The following is a 16,256-nucleotide window of genomic DNA, read 5'->3' as shown; positions in this document are numbered from 1 at the left end:
TCGGACAAGACTACCTTTTATTTTAACTAAAAAAAAAAAACACTTTAAAATAAGTTTAAACACAAAACACTTATCTAGGTAGGTAGAAAAGAACTTAGCTTGCCTTAGGTCTTTGGGAGAGTTTATAAAAACGAACATTTGTCTTAAAATTAAAAATAATACAAAAACGTTCAAACTTAAGAAAAAAAAAAACAATTTGGTTGGTTCGTCCGTTTCATGCCATGGGAGGGGGAGGGGTTTAGTTAATGTTGAGGCATAATACCTATTTTCGTAGATTCATTTTATATTGAAAAGCAGATAATCTTTTGTTTTGTCCTGTGAGTAATTGATGAAGATACACATTGCATCCATTCAGTAGACTATGGATTAGGTTGTGAACAGTTCATGGATTGATTTCATTTGTTTTATATGGCATATCAACCTTTTTTTATTTATTTTTTTAAGGGGGGGGTATTCAATGCCAAAACAATACCTATCGTCAACAAATGTAGACAATACTTTTATTGCAAAATATTTTTTTCAGGAAGAGAGAGATGTTCTGAAACCTCCACAACATCCAAACTGAAAGAATTTTGGTTGAAGGAATTGAAAAAAAAAAGAAAAAAAACTACAACAAAGAACACATGCAACATTGATAACAAAGTAATAGAAACGTAGAGGAAATTACTTGATAAGGTTAGAAAAAAAAATATATCAAAAAAAAAAAATCGAGTCTTAATTTACCTTAAGTCTAAAGTAGGGGAATAATGAGAGAAAGAGGTAAAGAGGACAACAACATAAAGGTGACCGTGATACAGCAATCACCCCACTTTTCTCCCAACCCAACAAACGTTAAGAAAACAAAAACAGAATCTAGTGGTGAAAGCAGTACCAGGAATATTCCATGCATGATAGTTACTCACCATCTGCTGTCAATCCTGCGGGGACACGGAGGAGAGAACAAAATGAGATTTGGGCAAAATATAAAATAACACTTTCATTTTTTTTTTTTTTTTTTTTTTTTTTTTTTTAAGTATTACAGTAGCAATATCATTTGTCAAACATGGTCATTTGTTTTTTTTTTTGTTTTTTTTTAAGTATTACAGTAGCAATATCATTTGTCAAACATGGTCATTTGTTTTTTTTTTGTTTTTTTTAAGTATTACAGTAGCAATATCATTTGTCAAACATGGTCATTTGTTTTTTGTTGTTTTTTTTAAGTATTACAGTAGCAATATCATTTGTCAAACATGGTCATTTGTTTTTTGTTGTTTTTTTAAAGTATTACAGTAGCAATATCATTTGTCAAACATGGTCATTTGTTTTTTGTTTAAAGTATTACAGTAGCAATATCATTTGTCAAACATGGTCATTTGTTTTGTTTTTTAAAACAAATACATGAGTAACTTTTTATTAGTGATGGGACGATTCCAATATTTTTTCTCTACCCCCCCCCCAACATAATTACAGATTCCGATCCTTTAAATATTTAATATATAAAATTAAATCAAAATATCAATTTTTTTTCTTTTCTTGTTAACAGTATCAACTATTTACCTATAAATTTATTTTTCCGCGATTACCATAAAAACAGATGTTAAATGTGCATATGTTTTCTCAAACGTAAAAACATACCTGGGGGGGAGGTGATCTATAGATTTTAGTTTTACTGGTAGTTTAAAATCAATAAATATTTATTATTACTATTACCAGTAGTGGAAGATTTTGTTTTAAACAAAATCAAATTAAAAAAAAAAAAAAAAGATAATGTAAGGAATCATTTTTGGTATTGGAAAATAGACACAAATTTTTCAGATTCCGATATCTAAAAAAAGTTCTGATTTTTTTTTTTTTGTCGATTAATCGTCCCAACACTACCTTTTATGGAATAAATTATAATTGATTTATTAACATAGAAATTTATCTTGCATGATTCTCAGTCAGACCCAAACAGCATTTAAACTAACAAATAAAACTTTAAAATCAAAGTTTTTTGGATTTTTTAAATGCAATAATTTTGATTTAGAGTGATTTTTTTTTTGTCATTAAATTTCCATTGCCCCACCATAAACAAATTACCCAGTGTCATTATTTTTGTCAATTAGAAAAAAAATAAAATAAAAGCATATAATCTACTTGATTTCAAAATAAGATCACATAAAAACATAATTATGCCCTCGATGAGGTTCGAACTCACAATCTCTGTCTTTAAGTACAGCAAATTAACCAATTGACCCATCAGGTTAATTAGGAAACGGCAATGCTATTAAATACATAAACCAAAATGGATGTGATGCTGTACATAACACTCACCATCATTAACAGATCAATTTCAGATTTATATCTGTTTCTTTATAAATACATATTATTTTAGACCATAATTATTCTAATCATATTCTTAGCCATATGATATTTATGTTGTCAGTGATGATATTCTGTGAATAACTAAAATATATTAATTAAAAAGTCTTTAAGAAATCCACATTAAATTAGCTAATGAAAACACTTAAAATATGATTCCCTACCAGTAAATATCGAAAAAATTATAAAGTTTGTTCCCAATATTATGAGTTATGGTGGGAGGATAAAAGAACCTTTCTCTTCCGCTATTTATGACTAATAAAAAAAAAATAAAATATACTTGGAATACTTCGTTTTTTGTTAGGTTTATTATCATTGCTTTAATTTACCTGCAGTTATTAACAATATTGATTTCTAAATATTTAACGAAAAGAGTATTTCAATTTTTAGTTTTCTTTGTATTTTTATATCATATATAATTATAAAACTCTATGGCTTGTCCGGGTGTCCGTGCTTAATTGAATCTTATATCATGATAAAGTTGTATTCTTGTCTGTTTGTTTGTTCACAGTTTAATTAATATATTCAAAAGGCACACTATTTCACAAATTGATTTTCATGCCGACGGGGATACTCAGGCAATTTTTGTAAATGCAAGAGTGCCCCTCCTTAAGGGGAGCTTGCCTTTTCCCACCTTCCGATCTTGTGTCACACTTTGCTGTGGGGGGGGGGCAAACAAACATCTACTGAAAACGGACTTCTATACACTTTTATTCCAACATGATTTCTATATATATATATATATATAATATCTATTCAAAAGAAATTCCAACATGATTTCTATATATATATATATATGTATATATATATATATATATATACTATCTATTCAAAAGAAATCTACATTCAATGAGTATCCTCATTTACATATTACATTAAAGAAAATCTATGCTAATAATTAGCTCGGTGTTATTAATTGTTCCTATTTACAATGCCTCCCCCATGGGACAGAGTTAGACACCAGGGTCGTTTTTTAACGTGGAGAAAAGGAACAAAAATAAAAATTGTCTCAGTCGTGAAGGATTTCTCCTCCACTGACAGAACAAGAAATTGAAGTGCAGCAATTGTTTGTTGTAATAGAATCGTTTTAATTGTTCTAATTAGAAATATTATTTTGAAGTTAATTTATTTATTTTCAATTTAATTTATATTTAATTCAATTTATTTTCAATCATTAATAGCTGACAACAGTTGCATTTAAAACCGGAAGTAAATTTATTTAAGCTATGAGAGTCATTTCCTGTTTAAGCTACAAAAGCTACTTTGCTTTGATTCATGCTTCCCTAAATCCAACACGTGGTCACTTTTCACAAGTTAGGATATTCCGTGTATCTTAAATAGTATGTGACTAATCCCTCCGCCTAGCAATATGTTTTGACTGAGCAAGGTTGGGTATATGCAGCTATTATCATATCAACCTTTTTGAAGTCACTTAATGCAAAAGTACAATAACTATTTAAAAAAAAAAAAAAAAAACTTTTGTATATGATTCATTGAACACAAACTGCTATTTTTGCTCAGAACTAGTTCATATATTACCCACTAGTATTGGATGCCTCCATTTAGTCTCAAAAAACAATGGATACCTTCTGTAAGGGTAACTGCACATGTAATTGTGAGGCAAGGGTTGTGCAATCTCCAACCATACCTCCTGAATTGTCATTGTTTGAGTCCAGTTGCAAGAAGTACTAGATGACTGGAAGCAATGCCAAGATAAGCGGAGAGCACATACAGCACCTGGAATTCCCAAATGGTCACCCATTTTAGTGCTGACCAGGCTCAATGTTGCTTAACTTCAGTGATCTGATGGGAACCGGTGTGTTAATGTGATTATATCGTATCCACTTTTATTGTAGTATTAGTGCATTATCACATGCGGCATAGGTGATATTCGTTACATTTTGGGTACTTATGCAGAATAAGGGCCGTGTTATTGTCGGAATTTTCTGAGCAAATGAAATTGCAGCAGCTTACGTCATTTAACAAAACATTTGCAAGCATTGGTTTATTATAACTCCTATTTATCTTGATCTGAACAAAAAATGTCGTAAAAATGAAAATTACAAAAAATAAAATATTTTGTTTTCTGTTCTACTTTAATTGGAAATAAAATAAGCATATATTTATTATTATTATTACCAGTAGTATAAAAATATACTTATGGCAAGTAAGCTGCATATAAATGTTTCATTCATTCCTGAGACATATCAGGCTAAATGGCAATTAAGCTACACAAAACCGTTTGTGTTTCATACCTGAGGGAATTCATCAGATTAAATAGATTTAACCTGATGATTTCCGTGTGGCATGAAACACAAACGTTTCTATGCAGCTAACTTGCCATAAGTATATTTTTATGCTACCACTGCTAAGCTATATGCATATATTGAGCACCACTGAAGTAAATAGTTAAACAAAAAATATATGCATAATCTATTTTTTTGTTTAAGTGTTATATATATATATATATATATATATATATATATATATATATATATATATATAGTAGAACTTCTACATACAAAAGATCCTGCTTACAAAATTTTCAGTTTACAAAACGTGTTGCAAAAACATTTTGTCCTTGCATACAAAAAAAACTTTTTAGGATATAAAAGATATGAGTGACAGACTATTTTTCAGGCACATTTGTGTTGATTTTTATCAGGGAAACATTTTCTTTCTTAGACTTGAATTTATTTTTCCTACTTCCCACCCATAAATTAAAATTATTTCAAATTGAAAACTTAATGTACTCAATTTTGACCACATTTAAAGAATGTAGATTAAAGATTTTCTGATTTAATTTTTATTGTACACCATCTGAAGTTTTTCTAAGTGGTGGAAAAGTTTATTATTATTTTTGTTAAAAATTGCAAATTAGATGTAAGAAAGGAAATAATCCACTTCACTTTGAATCCTTTTTTTCTGCACGCCTGCATGCCCACAGATTTGAACGAGGTTGGGAACTTATGAGTAATGATTAAAATAGCAATTTAAAAAAAAAAAAAATGTCATATCTCTGTGTTTTTATTTATTTTTTTTTTAAATTAAATATCAATAGAATTTTATATTTGGATGTCAAACAAAAAAGTTTTTTAAATATCAAGTGAAGATATTAACAAGTTAGATACTATTTGACTCTTATTTCATTCTAATTTTAACCGTATTAGAAAATTTGAATGTTTTCATAGGGCTTGGAAGAGATTAGACAATTTATGTGTAAAATGCCTTTCAGGATATGAAAATTTCAAAATACAAAAACCGTCGGTTCCACTGCATATGAAATATGGATTATATAAGCAAAGTCATAAAAATCAGTATGGTATAACTTTCATTCTATTGTTGGCTTTCTTACAAGAGGAACCAACATTCCTTAGTGAAAGTGATACTATGGGATCGACTGGGTTCGAATTTGGTCATCAGTCTGTGTCACTAGGCACTTAACCACATCATCTCCCAGTAATTTTTTTATGATAGAAATAATAGCAAAAGTAAAAACAAACAAACAAAAAAACACAACTTATTTGGATATTTTTTTAAAAACAACTTTAAAACCTTTTTACATATTTTTAAAAACAAAAACAAATTTTAAACTTTTTTGAAAAATTTTTTAAAACAAAATTAAAACCTTTTTACATATTTAAAAAAAATAAATTTAAAACATTTTGTTTGAAAAATTTTTAAAAAACAAAATTTAAACTTTTTTTTTTTTTTTTTTTACAAATTATTAAAAACAAAATTAAAACCTTTTCACAAATTATTAAAAATAAAATTAAAACCTTTTCACAAATTTTAAAAAACAAATTTAAGACATTTTTTTTTTTTTTACAAACTTTAACAAGTACATTCAACATTCAAATATAAAGAGATTAAATTCATCCAATTTGTGATCTGTGGAAAAATAACTGAATTATTAAGCAAGATCATAAGATCATAATTGTCATGAGTTAGTAAAAGCAAATATGAAATTCAAATTATTAACACAGTGAAATTAGTAAGAATATAACAAAGCAAAACCATAAAAAAACTTTCACTTATATCAAACACGATTATGATATTTATACATCAATGAATTTTGTAACAAGAAACAAACATATTTAAAAAAAAATATAATCTATAAAAGAATTTTATTAAATTAAAAAAAAGCATATCTGTTTTGATAAAGATTTAAGTCAATAAAAGTTGTAAATAAAAACAAAAAAAACATTAAAAGATATTTTAAAATGGGATATAAATCCTCATAACTGGAAAGAAATCACTAAAAAAATGTAAAGTTATAGGCAATTAAAACATACAAAATTTATAGACAAATGCAATAAATTCTTTTCTTACCTCAAAATTCATTTTAAAAAAAAAAAAAAAAAAATGAAAAGAGCAATAAAAAATTTTTTTTTTTTTTTTTTAAATATGGTAGAAATAGGAAAATACTGTTTGCTGAAAATATAAAAATTTTGTTTGAATAAAAAAACAAAAATGTCAATTTTCTTTCTAAACCAAATTTCTGGCCTTCTCAGCCTTTCATGGGTTATTGTGAATTTTATAAGAATACAAATGTATTGATTATATACTGAGGATAGAACCAAAGACCCGCCCTGACCAATACAATACAAATAACCAAAAGATAATACTGATCAACTCCATGAAAAAACACTTCATAACGAAGCTGGCAGTTTTGTAGGTGGAAGAATTCGTTTTTTTTGTTAACTGGCTTCAGAGGAATCTGAAAAAAGAGGTGAGATTTTTTAATTTAATAAAACACAAAATTTATTTTAGGATTTTAGATTCCATCCAATAAATGTTTTTAACTCCAAAAGTTTAAGAAATTATAATTCACCAAGAAAGATTTTTTTTTTTTTTTTTAATTTACTGTTTTAGATGATTTTCCATAATAGCTAACAAAGCAAAAAATGGGGTGAAAAAAGTAAATACACAACAAGTAAATGTTACCAAAGGCAAAGTAAGTTACTCTTTTATCTATCTGGATACGGTTTTTGTGCTTTATTTTAAAGTGACCTGTTGAGTTTAAAACGAAAAATAGTCTTGATAATCGCTAAAAATCGAAAATTAAACAAAATACTGACAGAAACACGTACAATAAATGTCACCAACCGTGCAAAAATGTAATGTTTTACCAGTATTTTGTTTAATTTTTAAGCTAAATTATGGCGCAAAGGAGACCACTATTTTGTTTTTTGTTCTAACTGGACAGGTTTTTAAACTACCTTTATTTTAACTAAAAAAAAAACACTTTAAAATAAGTAAAATACCTGTGCATTTATCTTTATTACCTCCTCTTTTTGCTTTGAACGCTATTCTGGAAAATCACTTTGTTTATAATTGGCTTATAATTATGCAAAAAAATGTTACAATGTACGATTTTTTTTAATCAAATCAAATTAGAATGAAGCGCACAGTAGTTGTGACCCAATGGGTCACTGACATGTTTCTGTAACTTTGATTATAGAAGTTAGATAAATAATCCTACGCATCACACCATATTTATATAAGGGAAGTAACTCTTTGTTTTTTGTTATCTCTCTTGATCAAAGCAATATTTTTGAAAGCAGAGTTCTCTTCACAGAAATTGAATAAATATTCCTGTGTATCACACTGTGTCTAAATAGCACTGCAAAGTAGTATTTTCATCTTAATAATTATAAAACTCTGTGGACTGGGCGTCATTGATGGCTTCAATTTTGTCTCTGTGTATGCATGTGTATATATGTATGACAAGGTGTGTGTGGGGGGGGGGCATATATATAAATAAAAGAAAATTAAAACTGTAAGTTGAACTTTACAATCAAAATTTATTGTCCGACTGAATACTCCAAAAAATCAATTTACAATTTTTTAGAACTTTGTAATTTTAAGTTTGGAGTTTCTTTCTCTTATAATAAGCTCTACTCTCTATTGCGTATTGAGCTTTCTTATTCGGTTGGGATTAAATTATCTATATATAAATACTGTTATTTATATTAGTTTGAAGCTTACTATTGCGTATATCAGGTAAACATTACATCCCTTTAATTTCATTAATATATATATATCTTAATTGTAAAACTCTGGACCGTCCGGGTTTCCTTGTTTGTTTGAATCTTGTAATAAATAATTTTACCAAGAATTCTTTGTAAGTTTTGGTTTCAGTTTTGATTCTAGCTGATTGCACACTAATCATATTTGTTTTTTACTTTTGAAATAACTACTGTATATTGGGTACAATATAATATGTACTAATTGATGGAGAATTGGCACTATAATAATATATATAAAATCTGCACAAATTAAAATATTACAGTTAAGTGTATTTTACGACCGGACAAAACCGGGTGCTTCTGCTAGTTTAGGTTTTATTTGTACATGTGTTTATGGCTACATAACTGCGTTCATGTTTTGATTGAAGCCTTATCAGGCCAAATATTTCAATGCTTTCAAGATTTTGATCCAACAGTCAATGCTTTCAAGATTTTGATCCAACAGTCTCTTCAGCTGTAAATAAACCATCAAGTCAAAACCATAGCAATGTCAATTGAGGTTATTAAATGGAACAAATTTCGTCTACGAAATAAAATATTAAATTCTATGCCCTTTGCTGTCTCCCTTGAACAAAACAGCATCTTTTTTTAAGCAGAGTTATCTGCCCTTACAGATATTCAGGTGAAAATGAGAAAAATATTTTCAATTGATATTCACCCAGCAACTACCATTAAACATCCTCATTTCATAGTAATTTCTTGTTGTAGCAAAGTTTCTTTCTTAGAAGTGTCTGTCTGTAAAACAAAATTTGGCTGGACTGCTTCTCTGCTGACTATAACATGGTTGTTTTCAAATTTAAAAATTTACACAATTATCATTGTTGATTTACTCAGAATAGTTTTCATCTAAATTATTTCTTCATATTTTTTGCTGAACCACTCACAAAAGACTTCATTTCAACAAGGAGGATGAAAAGACAAACCACTTTTTAACATTAAGCATGGAAATATGTTCACAAGAGATCCATTTGCAATAAAATAATTTCCTTTTCAGTTGTTATTTATATATATATATATATACTAGCAGGCCGCTTGGTATTGCCCAGTCATAAAATATGATAAATAAAAATATAAATAAATATATTTTAATTAATGCAGATTTTGTATTTATTATTATATTAGATCCAATATATAGTAATGATTTAAAAAGTTAAAAAAAAAAAAAAAGACTTATGCGCCACCACCAAGAATTGAAACCAAAATATTTAGCTTACAATTTACTTTTTCCTTTGACGTTAATGCCTGAACTATGAAGACATGTTTGCTGCAAGGCTAAAAATTAAAACATGAACCAATAGCTATTGTGTTATGCATGCATATTCGTAATGCCATCTTTTGACCTTCATCTGGCAAATTACATTTTTTGAATTTTCACACTTTTGCACAGATTTTCCCTTGCTAAAACCAAAATATAAAGTTTTGCATGGGTTCAAATACCCTATATATTCAAATACCCTATATATTAGGTTTCAGGTTTGTAGACCAAAAACTGACACGAGTTCGGTAGGCAAAATTTTTTAAACAAATATATATATACACATACATAAATATATATAGAAAGAGGTTTGTGCTTATTATAACCTTTTTATGCAAATATTACTTAAGTATAAATCATGTAGAATATCTAAATGAAGATAATTACACGTAATAGTTAACTAAAGATGACCATAAGAAAACTGAAAAAAAAATTAATAGGGAATTAATTAAAATAAATGTTTAAAAGAATATGAAAATTAGCTAGATCTTTTGCAAATGAATGCAATTCCACGACCCATATATAACAAAATTGTATTTTCTTTTTAAATAAAGCAAGGGTTTTTAATATGAATATCAATACACAAAAAAAAAATCCATAGTATAGACAATTCTTGATCCAGAAAATCGTTTTCATCCAAATTATTTCATCATATTTGTGTTTTACCCCTCATAAAGTGCAACTTTGTTTTAGAAGCCATAATAGCTTTTTTTTTTTCATAATTTTTTTTATAAATTGGAGTACTTTTGAATTCAATACATGCTATTTATTATGAACAGCAAATTTGGTAGCATCCGTTATATAGGGTGTTTTTTAGAGGCAGCAAACTTTAAATTGACACCTATTTTCTTTAATTACAGATTTGGCAACTATTGGTTATTTTTAGCTTGGTTTGATAATTTATGTGGTTTCAGCAGGATGGAGCCACATGCCACACAGTGTGTGATAGGATCAATTCATCAAGAGAAACATGATGAACAAATAATTTCATGAAATGAACCGATCAACTTACCACCTTGTTCATGTGATTTAAACCTCATTAGATTATTTTCTTTTAGGATAAGTCCCATGTTTATACTGATAATCCAGACACAATAAACTACTTGGAAGACAACATTCGATGCATTATTGCCGAAATACAGCCTAATTTAATGTGTAGAGTCATGAAAATTGGACCTCTAGATTATGCCATATACGTGCAAGCCGTATTTGGAATGAATCACAAATTTGTAATAATGAAAATATTTTTCTGGGATTTATTTTTTTCATTTAAAATTTGCCACTTCTAAAATAAAAAAAATAAATAAATAAATAAAAAAAACACCATATAATTTTGTAGACTCTGTGGGACCTCTGCAAAAGATATATCATCACTTTCATCTCAATAAATGAATAGCAGCAATCTATACCCATGTTTCTTGAACAATGTGCCCGAGATAGTGACAATAACAACTATATTCAGGTTTAAAGCAGCCTTGAATAAACATTCAGATTGTATGTTGAGAGATATATATATTTACATATATATTTTTTTTTAACGCCTTTTCACTCCAAACAAGACATATTGCCACTTGAACGTAAGAAGCTACTATTTAGATCATGTCTACAAGGAATTATGTGGGAAGTTGAGTAGTGAGATGCCTTTGCACATTACATTTAACCTTCAGCATATTTGTATAGAAACCATAAACAGGGAGAGAATTTCAAAATCTAGTAGTTCGAGGTAAGAAATTCTGAGAGTAGAAAAGCTTTCCAGCATGTAATGGCTTCAACAGTTAAGGGGTGGGATTTTGTTTCTACCTGTCTCTTTATATGGCTTGTTACACTTTACTATTTTGTCAACAAATTTGATTTGATATTATACAGCATTTTAAATATATATATATACATACACATACAAAAAACAGTTTTTCTTCATAAAAACTGTTTCAACAGTTTACTTCATCATTATTGATTTACAAAAAAAAAAAAGTATTCCTGGAAGTAAAAAGAGAAAAGAGACATTGTTCCATATTTGCTTGCCAGCCATCTTGGTGTAAGTTTATTTTGGGATTTCACAAAACTGCCTTTGTTTTCAGAATCTTCACAAGATTGTGAAGTTTTTAGAGTACAGATATAACAATAACTGCACTAATTTGTTTCACACCCCTCCCTCTTTCGACACCCAACAAAACCTCACAAACATTTATTACTTTTCAAAGACAAAAGATCTTTGTCCCTTCATTCGACAATCCACCACACCAGCTCACTAACCAACCAGACAAGTTTCATGCTACCAAACTATCCATACATTTAATTACTAACCATAGTTTCTAGGTGCTCCAAAACATTTTGAGCCCTTGTATCACTTCAACATAAATACCCCCAACAAACAGCAAAATTCCACCCCTACACAGATTACTAGATACTAGAAAGCCCTCTTCTCTAAAAGATTTTTTTCCCTCGGACTGCTAGACTTTGTAATTTCCTTCTAGGTCTCCTGTTTCTCTGACTGTACTGACATGCAGAAGTTCAAGTATCATGTAAACAGACATCTTTCTGCTCAACTCCCTACATAGTATCCCTGCAAATTATGTCCCAGATAGTAGCTCCCTACATCAAAGTGGCACAGTGCTTTGTTTGAGATGCAATTGCAATAAATAAGTAATAATAATAAAAAAAATAAAGAAAATATTAAGAAAAATAAAAATAAAACTGGCGGGGGAGGGGGGGGGGGTCAACTCAATTTTATTTTTCTATAAGCAGCTCTTCCTGTTGGTCCATCAGTTAAATTTGTTAGAAGTTTTTTGTTAGATTATCACCTTTAAAGTTTTTTGTTGCTGTTTTTTTTCCCAAGGGAGTCACCACTTATCAACATCTGATAATCACTTGAGAATAAAGTTAATGAGTGTCGTGGTGGTCAGTGTAATCGTCAGTGGTGGTGGAAATTGAGTATAATTTGATTATTAAAGAGGATGGCTCACCACAAACTTGTTTACATTGGACATGAAGATGATTATGTTGTAGTCAACTGGAAAGCAGCCCCATGATACAGAGTTCCATAGCAGGGCAATTCTAGGAAAGAAACATTGTTCATGGAATTTGCCTTTAGTTTTAGGCACAGATAGAGTAAGGGAAAAATGTTGATAGTGGTTGCAGCTAGGCAAGTGTTTGCTGCGGATGTTTTACAAGGCGGGGAACCATAGAGTGAAGCTTAGTAAGATCACCTGCCATAAAAATAAAGGTGAAGCAATGTCTCTTTTCCGAGAAAGAGGTTGTAAGGAGGAGAAAAGGACATTGCTTACAAGATTTCAAAATCAGTTTTAAACTCTGAAGTTTGAAATCATGTAATGTACTCTGGTCCACTTTATTGACAGAATGTTTTTTTTTATTCATGTTCACCCGCAAACAAGGCATATCGCCAGTTGGACATAAAGGGCTACTATTTGGGACCATGCCAAGATGTTGGTTTACATTACATTTAAGCTGCCACATATCAGTACAGACAGGGTAGCAGGAAGGGAATTCCAAAGTCTAGCTGTTCAAGGGAAGAAACTATTAGAATAGTAAGCTTTGTGGTATTTAGGGACCTCAACAGTGAAGAGGTGAGATTTTATTGCTAAGTGGGTTTGTCGGGGATATATGAACGTCGGGGGGACACAAGTGTAACGAGTTCATCAGAGCACATTTCATTGAAATACTTGTAAAACAGGCTCAGAGATGCAACATTGCGGCAATAGGACAGGTGTTGGAGCTTAGTTGACAAAATGGACCTATTAGATTGACAACTCTTTTTTGGACCCTATCCAAGAGGGAAAGACTAGTGGTAGATGCATCAACCCAGATGTGGCAACAATGTTCCATACATGGGCGAATGGTTGCTTTGTAGAGATACAGAATACTCTCAGCTGTGAGTAATCTTCTAGCTCGATAGAGGGAACCCACCTTCTTTGCAGCAGCTTTCGCAATGCCCTCAGTGTATTTGTTCCAGTTCATATTGTCCATGAATGTTAAGCCAAGGCATTTGAAGGAAGAATTCTCAGGTAGGGTGTTATTTGTCATGGATATAAGCGGTTGGAGAGGCGTCTTGTAATTGTTCAAAAGAGAGCAACTTAGTCTTCCTCTCTCATCTGTTCCACAGAGCAGAAACAGAGAGAATGCTCCTTTTCTTCTATTTACATGAAAGCAAAAATGGTACATTTTTTGCAGGTCCATACACTGGGTTGAGAGGTAGATTCAAATTAATATAAAGAAGATCACCAAATTGATATAAACACACACACACAAATCCTCCATAACTCATATTCATTGATATTTTATTCTTTTAAACCACTGTATTGTTATGTCAGCTTTTCATCGCCTGCCTCCTACATTTCACTCTTACCGATCATCACTGTGTTGTCTCACCAGCCACCCGTTAACCCTTCTACTTGAGTGGCCTTTGGGCCTTGATAAGCGGCGACTCCCCCCCTCCCCCAAGTAAAATGACTTATTCTTATACACCCACATATAAATATTGCTACAATATCATTCATATATTTTTACAGCGGAGGCTCCACTGGTCCATCACATTGAGTTTGAAATAGTCTTTTCATTGCTAAACATGTTGATAGAATAGATGCGTCTTAATATCTCATTTTTATTATTTATTTTAATGCCAGGGAAAAGTCTCTATCATTTTCCCCATAACTTCAGGAATTCACAATTTATATTTAGACTAAAGAGAAATAAATTCCCACTGTCAATTACTTCCATATTTTTTTAGTTACTTTTTAAAATAAATCTTTTCATGGACTCTAAATAGGTCATCTAGTGTTCCCTGCAAAATAGAGGAGAGTTTGATTTTTCGAGATAACAAGAAAACGTTATCTCAATAGAAACAAGGTTGAGTTGTGTGTAAAAACTGAATGTCTGTTTTGTGCCTAATCTCTGCCTCCCAACAACAAAAACGAATGTATACCAAAGTATTGTACATTGTGAAAAATATTAAATTAGGTTATCTTTTCACATTTTGTAATAGTTTGGAGCCCTAATTAAAAAAAAAAAAAAAAAAAAAAAAAAAAAATTGTTTTGGGTTCAGAATTCTCCCCATATTAAAAAAATAAATAAATAAATAAAAAAAAACTTTGATGCCTATGACGAAATAAAAATATATTCCAAAAATTATGTAAATTGATTGATCAAGTAGTTTTATTTTTAAATAAGAAAATAATTTTTAAGTGATTCATGAGAATTTGTAGACATTACAACAAATCTTGCAAGTATGAACTATTCTCGAATTATTTCCCTTTGTTTCTTACTATATATATATATATATATATATATATATATATATATATATATATATATTTAAATGGATGAGAAAGTTACTTCTCAGATACTCATAAAATTTTATTTTTTTTAAATTTAAAAATAAAACTACTTAATCAATTTATGCCATTTTTGAAATACATTTTATCATGAGTATTTATATCATACATATTTATTTTATTTTTTAATATAGGGGAAATAGCACCAATAATTTCTTTGTTAATTATTCAGAAAAAAAAAAGAAAAAACGTTATGAATGACAACTTTCCACTATTCAGAAAGAAATTCTTAAAACAAAGTTTGTCATATATATATATATATATATATATATATATATATATATATAAAATTAAAAACATTTTTTTCTAATATAAAGGCATAATTCAATTTAAATATCTAATCATTTGGAATATCACAATTTCTTTGTACAAACATTTTTTTAAAAAATGGTTGACGTTTGACTTTTTGGCTAGAAACAAAATGCATCTGTTCTGATACATTTCATCTTTTTTATCCTAACTCAGTCAGTTAAAGAGAAATACTTCTAGACTGAGGCAATTTTTATTTTTGTCACAACCAATCCATTTCAGGGTGTTAGATTTTCTCCACATTAAATATCTATTTTACTCTTGAAATAAATGCATAATAATAAATAAAAAAATTCAAAATATTTGCTTTCCAAAAGCAAATTTTGAGAAATGACTAGAACTATGACAACAGCATATTCTTTTCCTTGTTTTGACTCTCAAGTATATATCCATTAATATCTTATGTTTTTATATAGACAAATATGGTTCTCAGTTGATTGACTGTGTCTAACTGTGTCGGATATATACTCAAGAATAAAAACAATGAAAAAAATATGCTGTTGTTCTAGCCCTAAAATGACTTAAAATAATGACTAATAAATTGATCTGAAATATATTTCTTGAAAAAAAATACCAGGAATTAAATGGGCGCTTTATGAATCTTTTATCATAGAACTTTGTGGAGAAGAAAAAAATTTTTCTGAAGAAATGAAAATACCAACTATTATCATTGTTCAGACGTTCTTAATTAACCCAATCTAAACATCACAATCAAAAACTATGAGAATTGATCAAGTTATTATTATTATTATTATAATTATTATTATTATACAGAAAATCATCTTTTTATGGTTTTTTAGCAATTTTAATAGTAAATTGTAGCAACACTGATTTTGATCTCTGTAGTTCGAATTGAGTTGTCCCCTTTACTAAAGATAACAGACCGAGATACACCATCCTTGCTTCCACATAAAATGTGATTTTCTTGGTAAAAAACAAAACTACTTGATCATTTTACATGATTTTGGGAAT

At 29.2% G+C, this 16,256-nt stretch overlaps 1 protein-coding gene across 50 annotated transcripts in view; it reads right to left on the bottom strand.

The window, feature by feature from the left end:
• LOC145258179 (uncharacterized) overlaps nt 1-16,256 on the bottom strand; it is a 399,192-nt gene that overhangs the window by 28,389 nt on the left and 354,547 nt on the right. For all 50 annotated transcript variants that reach the window (XM_080116006.1, XM_080116009.1, XM_080116011.1 and 47 more), the window contains one exon: nt 903-917. In XM_080116006.1, coding sequence (XP_079972132.1) covers nt 903-917 — 15 coding nt within the window. The remainder of the gene's footprint in view (nt 1-902; nt 918-16,256) is intronic.

This window comes from Euprymna scolopes, chromosome 33 (genome assembly GCF_053919585.1).
Source record: "Euprymna scolopes isolate OS-2025 chromosome 33, ASM5391958v1, whole genome shotgun sequence".
NCBI classification, from domain to species: Eukaryota; Metazoa; Mollusca; class Cephalopoda; order Sepiida; family Sepiolidae; genus Euprymna; species Euprymna scolopes.
This window is presented reverse-complemented; position numbering and strand designations above follow the sequence as displayed.